General features: G+C 44.3%; 1 protein-coding gene across 1 annotated transcript in view; it reads left to right on the top strand.

Annotated features, from left to right (window-relative positions):
* The first annotated feature begins 962 nt into the window (after positions 1-962).
* LOC144762900 (trypsin-3-like) overlaps positions 963-27,217 on the top strand; it is a 38,775-nt gene continuing 12,520 nt past the window's right edge. The window contains exons 1-4 of the mRNA XM_078648197.1: positions 963-1,035; positions 9,549-9,717; positions 15,161-15,420; positions 26,268-26,404. Coding sequence (XP_078504323.1) covers positions 990-1,035; positions 9,549-9,717; positions 15,161-15,420; positions 26,268-26,404 — 612 coding nt within the window. The 5' untranslated portion in view covers positions 963-989. The remainder of the gene's footprint in view (positions 1,036-9,548; positions 9,718-15,160; positions 15,421-26,267; positions 26,405-27,217) is intronic.

Below are 27,217 nucleotides of genomic sequence, written 5' to 3'. Positions count from 1 at the left end.
CTCCAAAAGCTCGTCAGCTTGTGGTCTCATGGGAGCCCTTTAACAGAAATCTACGATGGGTCGCACACCGCTAGCCTCTCCTCCGGATCGCCCCTAAGCACTTTGGTATGTGAAGTGCGTGTAGTTTGAAGAGTTGAAACAAAGTTCGTAAGTGGTTCACCAAAGTTGGTGCAAGTAAGTACTTGTTATTCCCAAGATCTCTAGACCCGAGACATGGTCTGGGTTTCGGGATAGTCTCCCTCATCAGTAGAGAAAGAATTTGGGGTGGTGCACCAGCACAGCTCTTCATGATATGGCCCCATATGTGAGTACAGTGACCATCAGTAGTGTGTGCGGACATGATATCCATAGGGATGGTATATTTTTGCAAAGAATGGTTATTTACGGTGTAATCCGTATTCTCACTAATGGAATTGTATTTTAGCTGCATCTGCTCAATTGTTAGTTTGCTGCTTGGACTTTGTTAGACTTTAGAACCTTTGTCAACCTTTGAAAATCCTAAAGTCAAGGAGGGCACACAATTTGTGTGGACCTCTAACAACAATTGAATTCGCTTTTTAGAAAAAGGTCAAGAGTATATACATCTTTGTCCTTGCAGGAGAGTTTCTATGTATTTGTGTGCCTGTCTGTGTTTATTCTAACATTGATATCACCAATTTGAACCTTTGGTCACCTTAAGCCAAAGACTCATGCTATTCTTGCTGCCAATGTCACTCACCAACGCTTGACCGAGATTGTGAGACACACTAATCTATTATGTTCCACTTGTATACTTCTGGGATGTGGGCCAGTTTTCATGTTACTGTTTGTATTAAGAGTTATTTTTGAAAAACAGATCAGAATTTGGACAAGATAAGGCATATAGCCAATATGTTCCGCACAATGTTCTATGTTATCTCTGACGTAGGCGACCTGATGTAAAACTGTATAAAAATGTCCTTCCAGTTTTAACAGTTGTAGGCAGACATAGCAGAAGACCATACCTCAAGATGAAGCTCTTTCTGCTGGTGGTTCTGGCACTGGGGCATCAGGCAGGTAAGCCAGTGAAAATAGCGTCAATGTGCGAAACACATCCCTGTGGAATTTAGGCCTTTAGATCCTTATACAGAACCTTGTACTCTGAATTTGAAGTGTATTTTATAAGAGGACTCACTTTCTTCTTGAAACTGAGGCTCTGGGTATCCTATACGTTCGATAAATATATGCCGGCTATAGAGCGAGAGTAAGCCGGTAAAGAACAGAGCTCTAGCGTCACTTACAAAGGGAGACTATTGAAGTAACAAGTAACAGAAGCACCCTTCATGTCGTAGAAACTAGATCCGACTATAATAATCACTAGTTCATGTCATCAAATACAATCAGTAGGTGCGTAAATTCTCGTCGTTCAGGAATCGCAGACCAAAGGAGATAGTTCAGGTACTTATGAGACAACATAAACTAAGCAGGAGCTGCATACAGTGTAGCTAGACAAGCTCAGCTCTGGAGCTCCCTCATACCATTGATCCATCTCCTGGTCCTTCCTATTTTTATCCGTTCCCTTTACGAAATGATATGATAAACTGCAAGTTGTCTTTCAAAGAATGATGCAATTATACAGGAGCCATTTGGTGATGGTCAAACTATCCATTCTCTAGAACACTTCGGCTCACATGTCATTTTTATCTACTGCTGAATTTTTTTAGATAAGGCTTTAGCCAAGACCTTTTGATGTTTCTAAAAGTATGTGTTGAACACACGTATAGTGCTTTTCAGCTATCGCTCTTCATCGATTGGTATGGTATTATGTAATTCATGTTTTTGATACACCCACTATACCCTACAGCATGGAGCAATGGGTCAGCCCACCTTAGCCGTTACCTACTTCACTGTGAGTGATGGCATTTATCCCATTGCACAAGGAGCACTTCCGCACACAAAGTAGTTCCATTAAATGCCCTTTTTTGTGACCAAAATATATTTTTGCTTTTTAGTCATTTTTTTCAAGATTTGACAAGGGCTCAGCAGTTTTTCCAACAGTAAACCTGTGCAATACCCGCCACAAAACAAAACAAGCACTGACAAAGGCAAAAAGATGGCAGCCAACAACAGACCTATTGACTTTACTAATGCTTGTTTACATTTGTGGAGGGAACTCCGAATGATACACGAGAATTCTCGACAACATAGAATCAACGGAGTTGGCCCTTTTTCCGGTTTCAGTTGATAAGTGGTTGAAAGTTCTGATGGGGCAAGTTGGCTATACCCAAAAGGAATTAACATATTTTCTATGGTGAATAACGTTGAAGAAGCAGTTCCCATTTGCCAAGCTCAAACTTCATGAAGTAGAGTGATTTGTGTTACATTGTTCTCCCCAAAAGCCTCCATTCATCGCAAACACACCAGCAACTATGCCTGCAGTGAACTCCAAAAGAAGGAACAAATTAAGGGAAGAGTACATTTTCCCAACACATAAAACAGCCATTTATAAATCCAGTATGTCTTGTCTTTGCAAGCTGGTGCAATTGTTAACTTTGCAAGCTGGTGCAGTGGTTAGTTCTGTTTCTTTCATTACAAGCACATGCCACAAAAAAATAAAAAGACAAAAAGGAAATGTGCCATCACCTACGCATGGCTGCATTATAATTGCAATAACAATATTGATTTCAAAATAAACTTTAACGCATGGAGCTGTTTTATTAGTGATGTTTTCTAAGCAACAAGCTTTTCAATTGTGCCACACATATTTTTTTATTTTCATTTTTGAAGGAGAGAAGAATAAATTGCCACATAACATTACTCAATAGCACTAAGCTATATTGTTGCCTAGTGATTTAAACATTTACGACCGAAACGTAAGAAAGGAGTGCAAGTAAAACAAACAACAGGTATAAGGTATTTGAAGTTAATAAAAAAACGTGAAATAAAAAAAGCCGTCTTTGAACCAGCTTTGCAACCGAAGAGAAAGGAACTATTCCTGGGCGAGGCGCAACAAATATGCAAACTTGTGCATTCTCTCAAAGGGAAGGGAGCGAATGGGTATATTGGGTTGAGCCATTGCCTAAGCCTAAGCCAGAGGTCTTGGAACTTTTCTGCTCTGAGTGCCCTCAAGTGAGATGTTTTTAAATCGGGCCTCCCTCCAAATTTTTATGGCAAGATTTGGGGGAACAGGAGAGGCAGAGGTGTGACCATTTCTGTGAAACCTTTTCTGTAGTTGTTAATCTATAATAATTGCAAGACTTATGGAAGATAAAATATATCGAACAAAACCAGAAATAGACCAACAACCCAATGCCTCTTAATTGGGGTGTTATGAGCCCGTCACTCTACTGGGCCCCAGTTCAATTGCTGCATTAATGATAGCAGCAGCCAGGGCTGGCATTTACTCAGAGAGCTCTGTGGGAACAACTACATTTGGCACCCCTACTGGTCCTCCTCCTCCACCCCTTCACCATCTTCCCCTCTCAATGGTGATCCTAGTGGGGGCCTCTTTGTCCCTCTTTGTGCTCATAGGTCACGTCCTGCTGAATATCTCAGAGCAGTGACCAGCCTGTGAACACACATTTGGCTCTTGTCCTAAAGGGCCTGTTCAGTTTTTGAACCGATATACGGGAAGGCTAAGGAAAATAAAGAAAACATGGTTTTATAGCCAGCCTCGTGGTAATGAACTGAACCAGCAGTCTGGAATGCAAGCATTATTCATGGAAGCTCACAAGGTCAGCTGCATATTCACCCTTCTAAATCTAGCTGCCCCGGCCCTGGGTCCAATTCACCCATGCCAAAAGCAAACCATGGCTGCAGTCCTGAGTAGCAGGCTGTCTCTCTGCCTCTTTCACCCCTTCCTCAATACATCTGGCCACCATACCTGGCCATCAGCCCAGTGTTAAAACAGACTCCCTTACCTGATCAGAAAGAAATGAGTTCCCACTTGTTGCCCCCTCCTAGAGGGAACGGTGCCCTCTTTCCTAAAGCTAGCATGGAAAAGGAGACCCCATGCCCAACCCATGCCTCTTTTTGTAAAGTAAGACAATCATAATTGTGATGCAGTGGGCCTCTCATACCCCTGGGTGAGAGTGCCAATGCACTTACTTCATTAACGAAAGCTATTGCCTTGCAAAGCAGCAGTCTCTTCAAACATTTCTAAAAAAAACAGCACCCCCATATTGCTTCATCTCCCTCTCTGCCATCTCTCTCTGAGGCCCAGCTAAAGTGTCTTCTCTGCTTCTGTTTTCCCCTCCCTTGGGCCATAGGTCCAAAGCCCAAAGCAAACCTGGTGCAGAAAAGGTGCAGTGGGCCCTAAAGTAAGCAAGGAAAGGTAGTAAAACAGCTTGGTTGGTTCCTCACACCTCTGGGTTCCGGTGGCATTGCACCTGTGGAGCCAATGTAGCCTACAGCCTTGCAAAGCAGGCTGTCTCCTCTGCCCGTTCCAATGGGCCATAGTGCCCACACCGTCATTCACTCCCGCCCACTTACACATGACACAATTCCAACCCAAATGATACTCTGGAAACGTATTGTGGGAAAGAACTGCTGCAGGTTTATTTTCATACAACACACGTATGACGTTTATGGTGGGTCATCTTACGGGCGATCCAAAGCAAGCAGCCCCTCGCTGTCCCGCATGCCTAAGGAGCCATCTTGCACAGTGACTCGATGCTCTGACGGTGCAGCACATTGCCATCTTCGTTATACTCCCGCCCCCCCTGTCAGGGCAGAGCGGTGTGGCACACCCCTGATCGGTTCAGGCTCCCCGACCACCCGAAGGACTAACGGGGCGCCGTCGCGGTTTCCCGGAACCTCCTGCGGCTCCTGGTCCTTGGCTCAGGCACCCTTACTGTGCCAGGCAGAGGTACCCTTACTGTACCCTTCTGCCGCAGAGGTACCCTTACTGTACCCGTCTGCTTCCAGATCGCCCTGTAACTCCGCCTGCAACACAAAAAAGAACATTACAAAATTCATCACTTCGCGCCGCCGCTCAAGCTGCTGGGTCAGGGTTAGGGTGGGAACAGCGCTTGAGCCGCGGGTGGACAGGGCTTGTGAAAGAGTCCGAGCCGTGTGCCACCATGGTATAAATACTGCGTACGCCCCTCCCGTCGGGTAGGCCCTCCCCTGGCCGGTGCCTGGTGGACGCGGGGAGGGAGCGGAGCCCCGCCTGTTTCCTTCCCGCCCCCCACTCCTGCATTGGCTGGAGCTTGCCAAGTGGGACTAAAGCGCTGCCCGCCCATGTTCCCCTGCGGGTCACGCGGTCAGCGGCATAGTGCCCACACCGTCATTCACTCCCGCCCACTTACACATGACACAATTCCAACCCAAATGATACTCTGGAAACGTATTGTGGGAAAGAACTGCTGCAGGTTTATTTTCATACAACACACGTATGACGTTTATGGTGGGTCATCTTACGGGCGATCCAAAGCAGGCAGCCCCTCGCTGTCCCGCATGCCTAAGGAGCCATCTTGCACGGTGAGTCGATGCTCTGACGGTGCAGCACATTGCCATCTTCGTTATACTCCCGCCCCCCCTGTCAGGGCGGAGCGGTGTGGCACACCCCTGATCGGTTCAGGCCCCCCGACCGCCCGAAGGACTAACGGGGCGTCGTCCCGGTTTCCCGGAACCTCCTGCGGCTCCTGGTCCTTGGCTCAGGCACCCTTACTGTGCCAGGCAGAGGTACCCTTACTGTACCCTTCTGCCGCAGAGGTACCCTTACTGTACCCGTCTGCTTCCAGATCACCCTGTACTCCGCCACAGCTCTGCAGGAGGCCCCCGTCGATGTCAGAGCCCCCCACCCACTATGCTACTTGCATCCTGTCGCTGTCAGTGCCTCATGGACATCCAGAAGGAACATATCCATTCCCACTTCGGACAGGTGTACCCCATCTTTATCGTAGTACCCTTCTGCTTTTTCCTGTATGAGTGCATGCCTAATGAAACCCAGGCCTCTCTACTCCATAAACTTCTGCATGGATCTGTTGACCCTCCTGCGGGAGTGTTCTATCGCAACTGGCGACCTAGCTCCCCTCCATTCTCTGCGAGGGACCATTTCTGACCAAAGAAGCTCAGCAGCTCCCAACCTGTTGCTCACTGCTATCAAGTCCCTCTGCATGGCCTGATCAGGGCCCTCCACCCCAGTGTGACTAGATTGTTCCCACCCAGGTGGATGGTGAAGACATTGGTGGGGGGGGGGGGACCACCCCTCAAGGCCAGGTACTGTTCTAGCTTGGACTTCAGGTTGACCCATTTCATTCCAGGAAAGCCCAACCATACGATTTGTGTCCGCGCGAAAACCAGAGTCCACTTCTTGAATGCCGCCCATTGTTCCAACCTGGGAACATAAGAGTGGCCCATCACCCACACGCAACAGTCAGCTGGAAAGAAGACAAAAGAACGTTCAAACCCTCTCCCGACTGGCATCTACGTCATTCTTAAACATATTACTGGATTAGCCCCGTGGCACCCTTCAGGTTGGTGGTACGGGACCTCCTACCCAGCATAAGCTGGCAGTCTCGCGTTGCCATTACACCAGCTGTGTATCTTGAATCACCTTCTTGAGTCACCTGACCTTGGTTCCAGACTGCACTAAACTGCACTTTTTGGGCCATGTTGACCTTAATAAAGATATCTTGGACTTCACTCGAAACTAGTCTGCACCGTTTGAGCAGACAAATTTACAGACCTCTGGACTGGGCTTGTGAAAGAGGCCGAGCCGTGTGCCACCATGGTATAAATACTGCGTAAGCCCCTCCCGTCGGGTAGGCCCTCCCCTGGCCGGTGCCTGGTGGACGCGGGGAGGGGCGCGGAGCCCCGCCTGTCTCCTTCCCGCCCCCCACTCCTGCATTGGCTGGAGCTTGCCGAGTGGGACTAGAGCGCTGCCCCGCCCATGTTTCCCTGCGGGTCACGCGGTCAGCGGCATTACTCCTAGGTCTGAGGCCCGAAGTAGTCTCTTTGCCCCTTTGTTTAAGCGCAGGTTGCCTGTACCTTAATGCAAGCAAGAAAACCAGGCCCAAACTCATTTTTGCTAATAATACAGCCATGATTTGGGTGCAGGGGTCCCTCACACCCCTGGCCTCAGTGATACTGATCCATTGCGCTAATGGCAGTGATTGCCCTTTAAAGAAATGAGCAACAATATCTCCCCACCTTCCTCAGAACACCCCTCTGAGAAAGCTGCCTCTGTCCATTTATAAATTGAATAAATAACCCCCACATAGCAGCCCCTAGTCTGGGCCATCTCTTCGCCACTATGCATGGATCTTGCTCTTATTCTGTTTCTCCTGGGACATAACTCTGAGGCCCCAGCTGTCTGGACTATCGGGGTTCGTGGTCTCAATACGACTCTGCTGGTCTCCTTTCTGCCATCGTCCCCCTCATTTCACTTGGAAGGACATCTGGACAGAGATCAAGTAGGTAGGGTCTATGGGGAACAACATGCCCATGCTTTTTTAATTTTACATACTTTTTTGTTAAAAAAAATAACTGACCCAAAATGGTTAATGTAGATCTTGAGAATCATCTTGGTGAAAGTGAAGGGGGGGGCAGGTGGGAGAGGGTTTGAGGGTTCTCCTGTGCTGTGAAGCCGAAGAAGGGAAAGAAAGCTGAAACCGGACTCCTTACCAGGGTGCCTGCCACCTAAAAGGAATGTAAATGTGTGCATTTGGTTAATCAGCAAATGCAAAGGCTGCTTGGGACCCAGCCAAGGCTTTAATCGAGGGAGTCACTTGAATATTTACAGGGACAGAGGTTTATTCTTTTTGAGAATGAATGTAATGGCATAATCAGCGGACACCTGGAAAACGTACTTTTAACAGGCACTATAAAAATGTTTGGACTATGTACAGTCTACGTGTTACTAAAATATATGCTTTGAAAGCACGTGTTTTTATCTTAAACAATAAATCAGTTTGTGGCACCATACTGTATATAATACAATTTTAAAATAATGGCTTACATATCCACTGTGCTTTTTGTTACAGACTGAGACCTCGCAGCACTATAAATACACTTGTCACGATTGCCCTCTGCACCAATAAGATTTCAGATCTTTAGCTCTTTGATTCCACATACAGACATCTACAATGGTCACATTAGCCAACTGAAGTTTATACTACATTCCCACTGTTTAGTTTAACTTGCCTTTAACCCCTTGCGCACTGTGATTATTAATGAGCGGGCGGGGTTTGGACAGCCCCCGGCCATCTTTAGCACATGCCCACCATGACGTATGATGGCCAGGGGTTAAGGTTTGTGTTTTTTATATGCAGTTGCCTAAAAGTGAAAAAACTATAAGACACAATGTATTTGGTTCTTTTTATGTAAGCCTTTGACCTCACCACCTCAGTATGGATTACAGTTCCCACACTTTTTTAAGCACTTCAACCCTGCATGTAACCCTTACAAGTACTTACAGTGTCATTTGTGGTCTTCTGGGAATACATCCACAGTCCCACAGGGGGCTGCATCCCACAGTTTGAAGACCTCTGCCCTATGCTTTGGTGGGTGGAAGCAAAATGTGAGTGACCATTTAACATACTAATGGATCAAGTCAGCTGACCAATACCTCTTTGTATATATGTTATATACAATTTTTGGGGGGGAAAACAATAGTTTGGCAACACAGCTAAAGTTATCTCAAAGGCCAGACCTAAATATTGGATGCTTACTGTCATTATATAGAGTCCACTTTGTAAATGTAGTTGGAAAAACATTTTTGGCCGTAACTTTGTTCGTTTAATTTGGGGGATTATTTTCCTGACTGCTCTTGAACAATGGGGAAGATCCATTGAATTCCACCACCTTCATCCTCTCTCACCCCTCTTCCTATTTTTCAATGAATTACTTTTTGATACTTTCTCACCGTTTCCTGGGTGTTTTATTATATACAATTTTAACGGAGGGGTCTTTCTACCTCAATTGACTGTAGCACCTTTTAATGGGAGAATTAATAATTTGCATTTTATTCCAAATACGCCTATCTCATTGGGAAATGCATTATCAATGAAAGTATTTCACAATATTGCTTTGTCAATTTGTACCGAAGTAAACCCAGTAACATCTTTAACCTCAGTAACAATGATCTGTAATTAGCTGTTGTAATACCACATCCTGGAAATACTAATAACATGGGAGCAGTATTATTGAACATCTCCAGGTTTATGCTTCAGAATGGGAGGGCAATACAATAATATGCATTTTTCTTCTCAGTTCTTTGATGAAAATACTAGAAATGTTGCCTCTCTCTGTGTCTGCACTTTGCTGTCTGCTGCTCATGCACTAACTCAAGGAAATCCCGAGTTTGTAGTGTCCTTTGGACACTACAAATACATATGAAGCTGTGCTCTGCTCTGCACTGAGCCAGCACAGCCATTCATGATACAACCTCTGATGTGATAATGCCACATCGAGCATCATCAGTACTGTTTGGTCTTTAGTGAGCTTGGCATTACTGCACCATTCAGGTTCTGTTTCTAATCCTGAGGGGAAGCGTTAATAGGTAACAGTGATAGTTACTGACTCTATGAGTGATTTGATTCCATAGCTATGCAACCAGTTGTCTTACCCGTCATTTCTGCTTGCAGCTGCCTACCCCACAAAGGTTGAAGATATCAATGATGTAGTCAACGGCTACAACTGCGCCAGGGGCAGTGCTCCCTGGCAGGTCTACTTCATGTGCAATGGAGGTCGCTGGTGTGGAGGTTCTCTGATCAATCAGTACTGGATCGTATCAGCTGCCCATTGCTACCAGCCGTGAGTGTTTCTCTTCTCCTGTACAATATATCAGTTGTAGAAATATGCCGATTTGAACCATGAAATGATGGCCATTGCCCAGTTGTCTCACCCACGTTTTCCCCCATGCCTTCTTTCTGTTCTAATTGTGACCCAGGACAAAGGAAGGCTGCAAAGTATAGCACAGCAGGGAAATATGACTTTTAAAACAATACTAGCAGCCCGTCCCGACGTTGTCCGGGTATGAATTGCTGCCGGCCAGTAGTATATTGTTTTGTAGGATTTCGTTTTGATAGCATTTCTTATCTGTGACAGGCCTGTGAAACGCTCCGATTCACAGTGCACTGCTGATGCACTTAAAGAGTGCCCGTTCAGTAGTGTGTGAACTCGAGTTTCCCTACTTTATTTTTCCTTGCAATATTATATAGCGCAAACTCAACAACATGGCATGAGCACAATTTACATTACAGAAGAACACATTCATTTGTGGTAGGCACGGGGAGACAAAGCGATTTGCCTGGAATCACAGGATGTTGAGCTGATGCCGAGATTCGAACGTAGCTCCCCAGCTCTAAAGTTCGCAATTCTAGAACTTGTGGCGGGACGTGTGTCTAAAAGTGTATGTCGGTGCTGGCCATCAATGAGAGAGACCTGTGCATTTTTCAAATGGGTGGTGAAAAAATATGAGTATGTTGCTGGAGATGTGGGCCGCCGTGCCACCAATGTACTTACCGGGGGAGGGTAAACGCCCATTATTCCGCAACTTTCTTTCCGCATACCATCACTCCGCATACTTTCATTACGAAAGTACCATGACTCCGCAATGCCATTATAACGCATGGCATTACATTTTATATGCTTTTACCACGCATACATTTACAACGAAATTCGTTCTAAATGCATGAATGGTAAAAGCATGTTTTTTTAAAATGTTTGGATAAGGTAAGTATGGGTATAGGGGTATATGTTTTGGGGTACTGAGGTATATGTTTTGGGGTGTTTGGGTATTTTAAGGGTTAAGATATAGTTTTGGGTTATGGGGTACAGGGGTAGTTTTAGGGTTTAGGGATAGGTATGGGTTTTGGGGTACAGGGGTATTTTTAGGGTTCAGGGCTAGGTTTGTGTTTTGGGGTATAGGGGTATTTTTAGGGTTCAGGGGTAGGTTTGGGTTTTGGGGTACAGGGGTGTTTTAATGGTTCAGGGCTAGGTTTGGGTTTTGGGGTACAGGGGTATTTTTAGGGCTCAGGGCTAGGTTTGGGTTTTGGGGTGCAGGGGTATTTTAGGGTTCAGGGGTAGGTTTATGTTTTGGGGTGCAGGGTTATTTTAGGGTTCAGGGCTAGGTTTGGGTTTTGGGGTTTTTGGGGTATTTTTAGGGTTCAGGGGTAGGTTTGGGTTTTGGGGTACAGGGGTATTTTAAGGGTTCAGGGCTAGGTTTGGGTTTTGGGGTACAGGGGTATTTTAGGGTTCAGGGGTAGGTTTGGGTTTTGGGGTACAGTGGTATTTTTAGGGTTCAGGGCTAGGTTTGGGTTTTGGGGTACAGGGGTATTTTTAGGGTTCAGGGGTAGGTTTAGGTTTTGAGGTACAGGGGTATTTATAGGGTTCAGGGCTAGGTTTGTGTTTTTGTGTAATGGGGTATTTTTAGGGTTTAGGGATACGTTTGGGTTTTGGGGTACAGGGTATATTTATAGGGTTAAGATGGGTTAGTGTTTAAGGGTGTTGGAGTATTTTAAGGAGTAAGGGTGGGTTATGATTATGGGGTGCAGGGGTATTTAAAGGGAGCAGGGTGGGATTAGCACACAATATGAGACATGGCATGAAGGGCGGAACGTACCACACACCCCCAGCGTTTGTCACGCCCCCAGCACACGCCCACAGCACAACACAGACACGCCCACAAGGGACTACTTTGCTGGCACGGTTCTTTTACCTTTTAAATGTATATGGTGGGCGTCTGCATAGCCTATGTCCTTCTGCTGCAACTGCCCTTTCCAACGCTGTATTGGGTGTTGTGATTGGTGCTGTGGTTCCTGAGATTACCCGCCTCAAAGGTTTGGGCTCTCTCTTTATTATATTAGTATGGATTCCTTCATGAATCAATAGGTCATTTAAATAGCACAACACTGTCACCCATAGGGGTATCTGGATGCTGAGGTTGCGGCATCTGCATCGAAAATCCAGATCTTGAGTTACTTTCTGAAATCTTCTAGGGAGGGTGCTGTTCAGAGGTGGAGTGGAAGGTTATTGCAGGCTTTGCCGGCGATGTAGGAAAATGTGCTGCCCCTGCTGGCAGTGCAATGGATGCAGGGAACGTATGCGAGGGCGAGTGAAGTGGAGCGCAGGTGTCTCGAGGGAAGATGGAAATTCAGTCGTGGTTGATGTAGGATGAGTGGAAGAGATTAAGCAAAACCAATTCTGGAGTGAACTGCATTTGGTTCATTATGTGGCTCTGAGAAGAGACATTTTTCATCCTATATATTAAATGGCTATCACTAGTGAAGCCCTTGGGTGTCTACAATGGCTAATCATTTGATAGGGTATCCAGTCGCTTGCAGGTCCCGGAAGCTTATTCGAACAGCCAGGTCTTGAGGGACATTCGGAATTCCTGAGGTGAGGTGATGGTCCTGGGTTGAGTGGGGAGGCTATTCCAGCTCTTTGCTGCGATGCGGAAGAAGGAGCATCCTCCACTTCTGCTTCAGTAGATGCAGGAAAAGAAAGAAAATCTTTATTTGGATAAAAGAAAATATCCTTAAAAGCATTTCACAGTAAATGCAGATGCAGGGATTATGGGAAAGTGAAAGTAAGGTGGAGCATAGTCTTCTCTATGGTTGATGGAAGTTCAGCTGGTGGTTAATGTAGGCAAGTCCTTCGTTGTGTAGAGCCTTGTGTACATGGATCAGCAACTTGAATTGGCATCTTTTCTGTACGAGGACCAGTGGAGTTTCCTGAGGTGGGGTGTGATGTGGGTTCGTCAGCCAAGGCCAAGGATTAATCTGGCTGCGGCGTTCTGCATGGTCTGCAATCGTTGTAGAAGGTGTGCCGTGATTCCTAGATAGTGGGCATTGCTGTAGTCCAGTCGGCTGGTGAAGAGGACGTGTGTCACGGTGCATCTCTTGTGTAAAGGTAGCCACTTGAAGATCTTGCATAACATGCGCAGAGTGAGGAAGCAAGTGGGGGAGACGGCATTGATCTGTGATTTCATGGTAAGCTTGTTGTCAATGATGATTCCGAAGTTTCTGGCGTGGTTGGAGGGTATGGGTGCGGGTATTGCTTACCAAAGATCAGTACTTCCATCTTGTCTGTGTTCAGCGACAGGCAGGTGTTCTTCATCCAGTCGGCGATATTTGTCATGCATCTGTGGAAGTTGGTTCTAGTGGTGGTGGGGTCGTCGGTGAGTGAGAGTATGAGTTGGGTGTCATCTACATAGGAAATTATGTTGAGACCTTGGGATCTGAGGATGTTTGCAAGCGGGGTCATATATGTGCTGAAGAGTGTGGGGCTGAGGGATGAGCCCTGGGGACACCGCAGGTGATCCCCTTGGGTTCAGAGGTGAAATGTGGGAAATGGATCCTCTGAGTTCTTCCATTGAGGAAAAAGGCGATCCATCTATGCGCGTCTCCTTGAATGCCGATGTGGTGGAGTCTTTCGATCAGTGTGAGGTGGGATACAGTGTTGAAGGCTGCCGATAGGTGGAGGAAGGTCAAAGCTGCTGTATGTCGTACTGGGGTGCAAAATAGATATTTTGTTGTGCCTTCCATTTGCCTTTTAGGCAGCAAACTGCTTGTTAGGATTTGAGTGCTTGTTTCAGTCAAGTGAAGAGAGCTAAGATGGAAGAGTAAAAAGGTGGATAAACGGAAGGATGAGAGGATGGATGCAAGAGCAAAAGGGTCAAGGGTATAGGGTGAAATGAGTAGACATGATAAATGGAAGGATGGCAAATATGAAAGGATGGATGTGTGAATACATGTATATATAGATATGTGGAGATATTTATTGGTGAATATATGAAGGGATAGATGGATGATTAAAGTGTGATGGTAACGTTCCTAAGGAGAGTTGGGTTTGCTTGCCTTATTGCTCGGTGGGTGAGAAGACGTATGGTTCAAGTGAGGGGTATTTACATTTTCTGGCTACCTCCTTGTTGCTATCCATTTCTTAACCTCTGGAATAGCCCCAAAGTATGTACATTTGAATTTCCAAATGCATGCAGAGGAAATTCAGTCGGTAATGGGATATGACCTAAGTAAGATGTCTTGTGTAAGTGTTAAATACGGCTATGACTGTCTTGGTGAACCCTGCGTTTGATGTCAGAGCCGATGATGATTCCATTCAAGTTATTGAATGTAGTCTGAATGGAACACATAAAATGACGGTCCAATTACCGAGCCCACTTTTCTAGAAACTCAGAAGATCACATAGAATATTGTGGTCTACTGCCCCATGGACCACAGAAAAGTGAAATAAAAACAAAATCGCCATTTTGCAAGCATTGAAGGAGAAGAGCAGCTATTCTCTGATGTCAGCAGTTGGGGTTTCTGTGCCCTTACTGGTCGGAAGGCTGACTGTCAGTCGTGCAATAGTCTATTCGTTTTAATAATACTTATGCCTGGCAGGTGAGCTGTCTCTTGGATATTTAGCTTTGAAAGGTCAGATCCTAGATGGGTATGTAGTGCACCTTTCCAAAGGGCGAGAAGTTGATTTGTTCAGCATAGTTACCATTAGAACTTTCTTTGACTCATTGTGGCTATTCCTGGAACGAGACATGTATGACTCTTATGAATGATACCTATTTCAAGATGTAGACATCTGGTATTCTATTAGCTGTTGTAAGAAAGAGCGTAACAGCGATAACTTTTACAGTGTGGCCACATGGTTGCCGATATCCGAATAGTTTATGTAAAAATGTTATACTGTGTTCTTTCTGTCACTTCATCTCTCGTTCCGGCCCTCATTTGAAATTGGTCAAGAAAAGTGCAGTAATATCACGAGGTGGTAATAGCATTACCGCACTAGTTATTACTAAAATTACAACAAATGCGGCTTTATATGGTGAATAACAAATTACAACAAATGCGGGTTTCAAGGTGAATAACAAATTACAACAAATGCGGCTTTCAATGGTGAATAACAAATTACAACAAATGCGTATTTCAATGGTGAATAACACGCAGAATGTTTCTGTGCATTTTTCTGCATTTAAAGCTACAAAGCTTGCACCAGATTGTGCTGATGGGAACGGCTGTGGCTTTCCTGTGGTGTGGTGGGTTATTACCACATTGGGAATGCGATAATAAAAGTTCAATTGAAGTTGCAGAAGTTGTGATAAACATACAGTCACAATTGCCTGACTGCACATCCCCAATAGGCCTAAACGAGCTGCCCCTCCATCAATCCATCCTTTGTCTTCCACTCTGTCTCTATCTCTTTTTTAATTAACTCATTTTCCATTTATGTTTTTCCCTGCAAGGGCCAACACCTTGGTAGCCTACCTTGGTGAGTATGACACGACTTACACCGAAAGCACGGAGCAGGCCATCCAAGTCTCTAAAGTCATCAAGCATCCGAACTACAACTCCCAGAATCAAGATAACGACATCATGCTGGTCAAGCTGTCCAAGCCGGCACAGTACAACCACTACGTCTCTCCGATTGCTCTGCCAACCAGCTGTGCAGCAGCTGGTACCTGGTGCCTCACATCTGGATGGGGCAATACAGTGCCTGATTCAGGTAAAATTTCGCGAATCCACTATTTCTACAAGTACAATAAGGTGTATAGTATACATGTTTGTCTTTGTCACTGTCCAGTTTGCAATCAACACATTCCAAAATGATGCTGGAATTAAACGGCAATGCCCTTCAGTGCAGTTGACTGTATGTCTAAAAGCTAACTGTAGAACTGGAAGTTCAGAAGATGCGAGGAAGTTGCTGTAAGTTGCTTTTTGCTTTGCATTGTCGTTACTGTCGTTTTGTTTTATAGTTATAAATGCACAAAAGTGTGTGACACCTGACATGGGGAACTTAAGGTACATGAGGTCATGTAAACAGTCTAGCTGTGGAAGAACAGAATTGCAACCAATTCAAGCAGTGGTCCTTTTATTGCTGCGCCCCCTCATGTAAAACAAAATCGCCGTGGTGCCCCAAAATGACTAAAATATTTGTTCACAACTATTCTATCTAATTAGTATCTCTAAATATATTTAGGAAGTCAGACATTGCAGTTGTGTTCAGTCATCCCTTTTAAAAATACGATCGAATACACGATTGCCAACCTGCTGTGGGCATTCAGTCTGGTCTCCCTAGTGTCAAACTATGTATTCTGGGGCAGATTTACAATAACTAGCGCATCCCTGCATATCAGCAGTGATGCGCCAGTTATTTTGCGTCACGTCAGACACCTCTTGCGCCACCATGGATGCGCCACATTTATAATGCGGCGCACCATGGCGCAAGTATAGACAGATGCGTGACGCATCTGATGCCGTAAAGGTGACGCAGTGCTGGAGTTGTGTCGCAAGCGCGACGCAACTCCAGCACTGCTCGGGGGGGGGGCCTATACTAGCTGTGCTGCACCATTCCTTACGCCTGCTTCAGATTTTGACGCAGCGGGGTCGGAAAAGTGACTGAGTGAAATCTTGTAGATTTCACTCAGCCACTTTTCCAAGGCGTTCCTGCACCGGAACCCCCCCCCCCGTGCCGAAACGCCCACATGTGGCGCAGGGCTTTACAACGTGACGCATCTCCCTACTCCCTAGATGCGTCACGTTGTAAATACCCTGCAGCATGGCGCTGGCTTTGCGCCGCTGCTGTGTCACAAAAGTTACGCAACGGCGGCAAAAATGTGGCGTACAGGCTTGTAAATACTGCCCCTCTGTGTCTTTTATCCGGAATGGGAGGGAGGGCCTTAGAGGCTTATTCAGAGCTCCTCCCCTTTGACACCCACTCCCAGCCAGGACAAGAGTGACAAAAGATGTCATTGCCACTCTGTTGTTTTCACTAAAAACACAGCACTGTTTTGGCCATGGTGCGCTTCTTAGCCAATGTCGTGCACCGACACGCGATCAATTTAGGCACCCCAGGGAGGCCACCCCTAGTTTTGAAAACCACTAAAATTAAAGGGAGGTCATCATTATGTCATCTAGTACATGCACATATTACTTCGCATAGTATCGCCTGGTAAGAGATGCCAGCTGCACTTTAGTGCAGCCACATGACATAAACAACACTTCGAGAAACGTTAAAACTGATTTTTTCAAAAAGCACGCATCTTATTTTCAAGTATAAATAATAATACAAAGGAACTGTGATACCTGAGCCCTTGAACGATCTCTGTTAGAAGCGCACTTGGTTTCACTGCTGAGCTATTGAAGCCACAGTTAACGTATATACTGCGAGCCTTATTTATGAGGCCTTGTGACAGTTTTGTGCTTCTCTTGCGTCACTTTTTGTGACGCATCGGTGGCGTAAAAAATGCCTCCTGGGGCGCCCTGTTTACAAAGTGACGCATCTAAGCAGATGCGTCACTTTGTAATTCCCTGTGCAACATTATACCTGCGTCAGGTATAATGTATGCAGGGTGGGCGTTCCCACGTAAGTTAGCCTCGTAGAAGTGACGCAGTGAAATCTACGCGATTTTACTGCGTCACTTCTAGGGTGCAAATGCATCAAAAATTACGCCTGCTTCACAGCAGGCATAAGGCTGACACAGGCCCTATCACATGGGGCATGCCCCATGTGAAAGGACACATTGCTGGAGTTGCGTGACTTTTGTAAGAAACTCCAGCAATGCGTCACTTTTGTGCCTGCAGATACGTCAGAAATAGTGACGTATCTGTAACTCCTTGCAACATGATGCGTCATACAGTAAATATGACGCATCCATAGGGTCGCAGGGAGAGCGCACTGGCAAGTGACGCATCACTGCTTTCACGCAGCGATGCGTCGCTTCTAATACATGAGGCCCTGCCTATATACGTTCGTGGTGGAAGGGAAGAGATGCATGGGTGTCTTTGCGCCTTAAATACTTTCGATGAAGCTGAAAAGTGAATTTATCCTGCCTGCTTCCGGCAGCAGGCAGCGAGGTGTACTCCTTAGCGGAAGAAGCGAGACGTGTGAGCTGCTTCCTGTCAAGGTATCCCTCTCCCTGTAAGCACCAAGATGTTGGCTTTGAGGCCCCTGTGCAAGTCTATGTCAAAAAAATAACAATTATCCCATATGTTGCATTGAGGCTTTATTATAGCCCACGTGGCCCCTTGCAGCGCATCTAGAGGGCTCACAGCAAACATAGAGAGAGGGACAGGTATTTAATAAAGATTTTGGTACCAACTCTTGAGAGGATGTTTTTAAGGTGGAGCTGCTCAGATGCAGCGATCCAGTGGGTTTCCAGCTCTTTGTGGACATGCAGAAAGCATTTTTGCCACTCAGTTTTCCTTGCACCGCAGGCTCTAATAGTGAGCCTTGGTTCTTAAAGACTTCTGTCTTGTCAGTTTAAGGATAGTCAGTCGAGGGAGATCACCATTAGACAACTAGTCAACTTATAGTGACAAACGAAGATTGTTGCATAGGGTCGCCCCGGGCTCAAAATGCATAACGTGAGATACATTTAAGACAGCCTACTCTCCACTGATTACATAGGCCGCAGCCAAAGCATGTTAAGTCAGTGCTATACAATAAACTTCTGGAAAGCAGTGTTGGGTCTCTTTCCAAGCAGCATAGATATATGATGCCACTAGGATACAATAAATCTTCATAATCAGTTTGATGACATAGGGGCAATCAATGCCTTATGTTATATTTGTTAAAAAGGGGGCGAAGGTAGAGCCTCCTTGCCTTGAAGGAGTTAGTGCAGAGGAACATGACATGTAACACAGCTTCATCAGAGCCTTGTTTACAGGTACACGCAGCCGAGGCTGAAGATGGTTGGACCTGTTTTTGGTGTAACTCATTGTTGGCACTGTGCCTATTCTGAACCTCATGTACAATGACCTTTTTATCTCTGGAAAAAAACGGTCCAAGTACAGCTCATACGAGGCAGAGGGTTTAGTTTCCTAGAAGCGTCTCCTAAACTTGATTCCAGTCTTCTGATAGCCCAATATTTTCTGACTGTGGATTAGTCCAGATTTCTCCAAAACCTACAGCAGCTAGAAAATTTGCAATAACATTAGACCAGAGTAGTCTGCATGAGCCACTGCTTTGCCAAGGGCTTTTAAATAGATAGCAAGCTTGGATTTGGTCCATATTCGGATTCAATGCAAGGTCTGTTCAAGTGCTAGATGGGCTTCGACATTGTGCATGCCCAACTTCAGCCTTAACACAGCCATAGCACTGCACGTAGAGGACGGGTTCAATTGATCTTCATCTGCATTTGTTACAGAACCGTAAAACAGCACTTGCACATTGACTAGTGATTGTTTCACTTTGTGCTAGCTGTTTGGGCCAGAACAACTTCTCGTCAAATCTAATCTCCAGCTAATCATAATATTTGAAACGATCAAGGGCCCTGTCTTTGATTTTAAATATGTTTTGTGAATTTCACCTTGAATTTCATATCATTAATTTAGTTTTTGGAGTGTTAATCACCAGATTTTTGGACAGGCAATAATTTTCGAAGCCTCTCAGTAGCTTGTGTATAGATGTTCGGAATAGGCCTGTAGTACAGCATTATTGGAAAAATTATTTCATGAACAAAATGGCACCAAAACAACAAAAACCACAACAATAAGGGGCACTGGAAATATGAATTTTTCAAGTTTTCAATAAAAATAGTACAAAGAAGCATTAAGAGCCAACCGCTGTCATCTGGCTGCGCTTGACCAGGATCAAGGCACAATTTAGAGCAGACTGTTATGGAAACTAGGTTTGACATGGTCAGAAGTTTTACCTTCTAACTTAGCCACTGAAATGGAATTCAAAAATCTTCAGTTGGGCAGGGCACTAGGCTGTGGCTGAAAAGGGCTCCACAAAGCTGCATAGGCATCAGATGAGGTCCTAGTGAAGTCATTGACTTTTTTTGAGGAAAAGCTCAGAGTGTGAAAAATTCAAAATGTATGCCTCAGGCAGGCCACTAACTTTTCGGACGTTCGCACAATGAAGATTTCTACGTTCGGACGTAGTCAATTTTATGGAGCTTGGATTCCTCCTGCAGGACTGGATACCCTGTCCACAAAGTCATGGAAAGGCTCAACGATAGTGCCAATCCACAAAAAAGGTGATAAAGCCGAGGCCAATAACTATCACCTACTAGCTCTACTAGACAATGAAGCTAAATACTTCTCGGGCACTGTATTAGAGGAGCAAGTAATTTGGGATGAGGGATCAGGAGCTGCTGCTCAAAGAAATCAACCCTCTGATTTCAGACAACTGCTCTCACCCCCTCTTAATCATGAAGTTGCTAGCCAAAGGGAGGAAGGAAGGGGCCCCGGGTCCGAATGGAATTCCACCAGCCCTGTTTAAAGCTAAGCGCGAGGACTGGGCGGATATCCTGTATCTTTTATTTTTGGAAGTTAGGCGGTTAAATAGAATACCGGAATCATGGAAAGGCTCAACTATAGTGCCAATCCACAAAAAAGGTGATAAAGCCGAGGCCAATAACAATCGCCTAATAGCTCTAATAGACAATGAAGCTAAATACTTCTCGGGCACTGTATTAGAGGAGCTAACAAACTGTGCGGAGATGAATTGTATAATACCGCTGAATCAGACTGGCTTCCGCAAAATGGCAAGTACATCCACAAACATCCTCACAATCTCGGTAATAATCGATGCAGCCAAAGCCTCAAAAATTACTTTACATTTATGTTATATTGACTTCTGCGCTGCCTTTGATAACGTTGATAGGGCCAGATTATGGGGAAAACTGGCTCAATGGGGCATACCTCAACACACTTTAAAAATGCTAAAACTGCTGCACACGGATACCTGGGTGCAGGTAAAATTAGGTGGTGGCACACACATCTCCGCAAAGGTTCCCACAACAAAGGGTCTGAAACAGGGCTGTGTGCCTGTTTAATCTGTTTAGGGCTGATCTTCCAAAGGCGCTCAACTCCTGCAATTCCCACTCACCAAGGATCGAAGGACAAACACTGTCAAATCTCATGTATGCCGATGACGTAGTTTTGCTCAGTCACACGCATGTTGGTCTCCAGCGCCTACTGACGGTAATGCAGAACTACGCCTCAGAAAACAACCTAAAGATAAACTTGAGCAAGACACGGACAATGTCAAAAAACAACAAAAAGAGCCTCCAAAAAAGCTGGTTCCTTGGCGGTACAAAACTTGTCCCAGTTCAAGAATACAAGTACCTTGGAGTGACATTTGACAAGGATGGGACGTTTAGACGTCAGAAAGAGGAAGCCAGAAGGAAAAGGATGCTGATTGCCTTAACAATTAAAAATCTTGCAAGCAAATTGATGGGGCCTACCCTGACTCCGCTTCTGGAAGTAGTCCGGGTCAAATTACTCCCCTCAATTACCTATGGTAGTGAGGCAATGCGGGGAAGAGATGCAAAAGAGCTGGAACGCACACAGGTCAAGGCCTATAAAATCTTGTTCAGCCTTCCATCCTACACATCACCGGCTCAAATAAGGCTGGAGTTCGGTCTCCTATGTTAAGATCTAGCCAGGCATGGCGTATATTATCTGCTTGCACAGGATCAGAAGTGCCACTACAAATACGTTAAATTATCTGCTGTGGTACGACATACAGCACAGGGAGCATTCCCAAGCCAGAAGCTACCTACAACTAGCTCTAGAATATACCCAACTCACAGAACTTTGGAATGCACAAATCAGCTATTCTAATTTCAAGAAACTGGTCTGGAAATCCTTAAAACAAATCTCTTTGGTGGAAGACAAAGCAATCTTCTCAAACAGATTGCATGCCTGGATGACCCTTAACTCCTATAAAACACTGGCTCCACAATTGTATTTCAACCAGGGCTACTTGAAGTCCATAAATATGAACTTTTTGAGGCACAGGATGGGAATCCTTCCATGCGCTCAGCACCTTCCACCATGGCAAAGGCCACTAGCTCATGAGTCGTGCAGGTTGTGCAACATCAAACGAAGCGACATACTACACTTAATCTGCCTATGCAAGGACCTGCGCCAAGCACGGAATCAGCTTCTTAAAGAACCCTTCAGAAAGAATGGCATTGGGACCAGGAGACAAGCAGTGTTAGCATGCTTCAATCCAGGAAATACACAATTAAATTGTAGATTGGTCAAATTCGTTAGGATGGCTGAACAAAAAAGGCCCAAGTTAGCGGAAACGAAAAAAGGCCCGGGCTGCACAATGCTAAAAAGCATATGTTTCTAACCAGACCATAACAACAACATACTGCCAGAAGTAAAGGGTTAACCCTTACAACAATCGGAGATAACTGGACTAAAATAATTATGATGACTGGCAAAGAATCCCATGACTAGACTAAAATAACACGTATCTGTAATTTATAGTAGTAAGACACACAAAGTCCCACACAATGCCTACAATTAACTCAGACTTTATACTGGCAAAAATGTTCCCAACAAGGGTTTTTAAATTCTGTTTTTACTAGATACACACTTTGATAAATTTGTTAGTTTATTTTTGTATTTTATGGTATAATATTGCAATGGTTTTAAGAAACTATGCAGGAAATAAAGAATCTGAATCCAAATCTGTCCACAAAGTCGAGCTAAAATAGATTTGCCATTGAGGAAAAGCTCTGAGGGGGAGAAACCTAAATCTTTGACCAAGAAGCAACTCACCTTTATCGGATGACTTGGTAGGTTTGTCTCTGACCTCTGACCTCTGGAGGTCTTTGGAGCCAAAATGTTTCTAAGTCCCAGGTTTTTTAGGAGGAGTACAGTTTGACACAGCCAAGGGTCATCAGGACATCAGGAACAACACTTGGGGGTCAAGTCTCACTCCAGCAGAAGCCCCCAGGGAACCCAGGGCAGTTCCAGTTGGAACTGATCAGCTGGGCCATTCAGTAAAATGGGCCTTTTGCAGCTTTTTGAAGCCATGTAGGTTAACAGGTGGTCAGCCAACTTACCCCTGTAGTCACTTGTTGTCCTCAGAACAAGAGGGAGATAAGGTCCAGTTCTTCAGGGTTCTTCTCAGGTCTCCAACTATAGTTTCAGTCCTCTCCTGATCTTCGATAGCTCCAATAATGTTCTCAATAGGGTACTGGGGATACCAGATGTATGCCTGTCACCACCCCGTGGATATGGGTGATTGCCTGTTCCTCCCTATCCAATAACGTTGAATATCACTGGGACTGGTGCCTGCCTGACTGGGAGCACAGAAGAGCCCTGCCCATGTGTCAGCTAACATTGCCCTGTGATATGGCAGGCCTCTTTGAAATTAAATAGGTTCCTGGGTACAGCCTAGATGGTCATCCTGCCAGTGAAACAGAAACACCTTGCCATGTTCAAGACCTTTTATCGGCTCTGGTGGCAGGTTTTAAACCTCTTCAAGGGGCAATCAGCCACCAGTTGGAGCTCATGCAAATGGTCCTCTGGAGGCTTTAGGCAGAGAAAAGGGTACTTTCTAAAAGTACCTTTTCCTTAATAGTTATTACAAATTCAGTTTTACCGTTAGATTGGATTTTGAATGATTATTATAAAGAGTGTTTGAATTATATTTTTAGCTGTTTCCTAACGGCAATTAGCATTATTAACTGTACTATTATAACCCAGTATGTTGCCTTGGAACAGCCAGCTTTGCTACAGCAAAAACAGCTTTTATGGCTATTTCACTCTAAGGACATGTGTGACAGTAATTTTCAACATGTCCCACTTTTAAATACCATGCACTGCTTCTGTGGGCTTATGAGGCCTATATAGGCTTGACCTATTCATACTAAAAAGGAAAGTTTAGATCATTTAAAAAGGTTTATGTGGGCAGGTCAAAGTAGCAATTTAAAACTGCCAAACCAGGCTACAATGGTAGGCTTGAAGTCAGGTGTGCACTGACACTGTAGTGGGTGGCACAGTATGTGCTGAAGCCACTAGTGACATTTTGTGTACAGGCCCTGGAAACACTTGGTATCATATATTAGGGACTTAAATATGCCTGTTAGGAGAATTGCAACATGCTTTAGGAGACTGAACACTTGCAATAAGGCCTGGGTTAGCTGAGTTAAGGACCACAGACTAAACAAAAGCAGCACCATCAGCTCACATCAATGGGGGCAATCATGCAAAAAGAGGCATTTTCCTACAATCATCCACAGACGTGAATGTGGATGCTTTAGGTTTTGAGGGGAGTGCAGTATTAATTACACACCCTTTATAGCACTCAGTGTCCTTTGTTTCCTTCAAATAGGAAACAAAGGAGCTTTGATAAATGTCTTTTCTCTCTCAACACTGCTAATAAAGATGAGCTTTAGTATCATAGTAGACAACTCATAAGTCATTGTCAGATTGATTTCATTCAGGTGTCTTTCTCTAAAGTTCAGGTAAAAAGATACAGGGAACTAATCCAAGAAGGTTTTTAATCATGATGTTTAAAATACCATAAATCAATAATGTGGCAAGTACAGAAAGCATTGGCAAAGTCATTGCTGGTGTCTCTGGAGGGCGGACAAATGGGGCCCTATTTATGGACAGACTGATGAATAGGTCAAATATAGGGCCCTCACTTTGAAGAATGTGTGACTTCAAAGGGTCCCCACACGGTGTACCTTAATGGGACCTTACATAGATATTCAATAGGGTCCTAAATTAGGAAAACGAATTGCAAGTATTTCTGAATTCCTCTTGTAATCACAAGATGTGTACATGAGTGAAAGATATCTGGAATTAATGGGGCATAGAGCTGCACTAAACAGGAATTGCTGGTCCTGACGATTGCCACAGACCCCACAGGGGCCAATAGACAGAACCATGTAACCAGACGATTCAGAATGAATTGTTCTCCAGGCATTGACCTTTTCTATGTTAATCGTCTCCTAGCTAGTCACCTTAGTAGAGATATTCTTGAGACACCGAGGTGATTTTTATTTTCTATGCCATGTGCAAGTGCTTCCTCGAGGAAGGAGGCCCATTTGTCATTATAATGAATCTTGAGGAGTGAGGAGGTCCAAGGATGAATCATGGTTCCTGGGTAGGTGCAGGCAGGCTCTCCTTACAAAATGTTGAATTTCCTCTTGCTGCTGGACAGAGAAACTGGACACTATATGGTGCATCTAAAATAGGAAAAGTTTCTGTGTTTACCGTTTCCTAGCCTCATCTATATCAGCTCCATCCTGGAAAGTTTTACACTAGGAAATGGTGTGTAGCAAATAATTGCAAAGTTACTATAAGCTACAGTAGTAGATTTACACATGAGTAAGTGTACACTAGTAAATTTACCTTTGTAAATAGGGCTCTATTTTTTGAAAAATCCTTTATTTAATCAGTTTTAACATATCAATGACAACCATAAGTGCAGCTCTTATTACAATATTCACAGTACATAGTGAGCAACTGGAGGGATATTCCATTGCATTAACAATAATAGATTTGCAGGTGGCAATCGATGAGTGACAATACAGTGAAACATCCAAGGTACACATCGAATCACAGCCTAATGCAAAGGGCCAAATGACCTCTAAATCTTTCCACCAGGGCCACCCAGGCATACAGGCCGTCCTCAAGTTTTGTATCCCTCCTACTTTGTTTCATATGGAGATCCTCCACCAAAGACCACATAAAGCTCTAATTTTTGCATCCAATTTCTAACTTACATGTGTTTAAATAGTTTATTAATCTGCTGATGTCATTTCATGTTCTAAGTAGTCACAAGCCCCCTGCGTAGAGTAGGTTTGGTGGGCCCCAGGGGTCTGTGGACCTAGTTTAAGAATCAATGCTCTAGATACTATTTTCCCCACAATCAATATATTTAAATTTGTTTGTAGTGTTCAAGATGAAATAAATCTGATCTTCTCTCAACTTCTCCTGTAACTCATGCATCTGTTACTCCAGGCTACTCTACTGGCAGGAAGTAACTTCTCCATTGACTTGCATTGAAGTGATAGATTTTCTCAGCAGGAGAAAGATGAAATAAAGCCATTTTTCACTTTAAAAAAACAAAAGCTACCTAAATTGGCCTTTGCTAGCCAGATCATGTACTCCTGTCCCTAAAGTTCTGACCTTGAAGTAGCCTAGAAGGTGTGTAGGATTCTAGAAATAACGTATCACCATATAGCATGTGCTGCTTCACTACACTTTCTTTTGCTCATCGACATTTACTGGATGAACAATATAATGAAACAGAAGGTATAAAACATACTAAACAAGACGTTTCTTCAACGATCAATAAGCGTGTAACTTTTTTCATCCGTAAACGTATGTTACAAAGAGTGTACTGCTAGAAAAAAGATCCCATACAGTCGATTTTGCAGATTAAACACCTCAGCAAAAATTCAATTTAAAGAAAAATTTATCTCACAAAACTGATTTGCATAAAACATTTTGATCAAGTGCTGTAATGTTTGCACTTCACGATGATTGCAGAGTTTGCAAACCTCCCAAATTTATATTTGGTCTGCTCCTAATGTATCTTTTGTTGAATCTAAACTATTTTCTTCCAACGTTGTGTTTTTCTTCCAGTCGTTTATCCCCGGGTTCTCCAGTGTTTGGATCTGCCAATTATCTCCAGTGCACAGTGCAAGCAGGCCTATCCCTACTACTACACAGACAACATGATGTGTGCTGGATTCATGCAGGGAGGCCGGAGCTCCTGTGGGGTAAGGAAGACATCTAGCCCTGCTCATGCCTACAGTACAGAACTTAATGTCCCTTGTTAATTTGAATGAGATATTAGGTTGCAAAAGCGCCATTTTGCTGGAAACTGTAACACTTTCTAGCTACACTTTCTAACTTTGTGACCCAGCATGCTTATAAAACATTGCTAAAACGGTGTTGTTATTTGACAAGGAGAGCAAAGCCCGGCCCCCGTTCTACTTGAGACAGTTAAGAGTACAACTCACCCACTGTTTATTACAGCCTATGGCACTTGTAATACAGCAGACAAGATATCTGTCACATTTTAAAAGAGCTTCCTGTCTGCAAGGAATATGCTAAGAAGGTTTTACTGTAGATGAGGGTCTTTTTACTTACTTTCTCTTCTATTTCCATTGCCTTTTCTCAATACAAATTAACCTACCAATGTTGTGATCATTTTGTATTTTAGATACAGCTTATTTACCACAACACCCAACATTCTACATATGCAACCCTACACACCCCCTTCCTTCACAACCAAAGACATATAAGAATGTAATTAGCAGAAATAATAAAAGTAAAACAGCAAATGAAATAAAATATAGCACCATATGGAATAAGACTGCCTATATTGGGATAGGGAACATGGAAGGGACATACATGCAAAATAAACTTACGTTGATCAACATAACCAACTACTCAATGGTAAAATGAGCATTAACAAAAGGCAAATGTAAATACAAACATGTCGCGAAGGCAAAGAGAAAACCAACAGGTACCATACACATGTAGGTAAAAAATAATACATATCTGTTTCATAACAAAATCCTTAGACT

The sequence above is a fragment of the Lissotriton helveticus genome, chromosome 6, assembly GCF_964261635.1.
Source record: "Lissotriton helveticus chromosome 6, aLisHel1.1, whole genome shotgun sequence".
Lineage (NCBI taxonomy): Eukaryota > Metazoa > Chordata > Amphibia > Caudata > Salamandridae > Lissotriton > Lissotriton helveticus.
The sequence above is the reverse complement of the archived record's forward strand: the minus strand, read 5'-3'. Positions and strand labels throughout refer to the sequence as shown.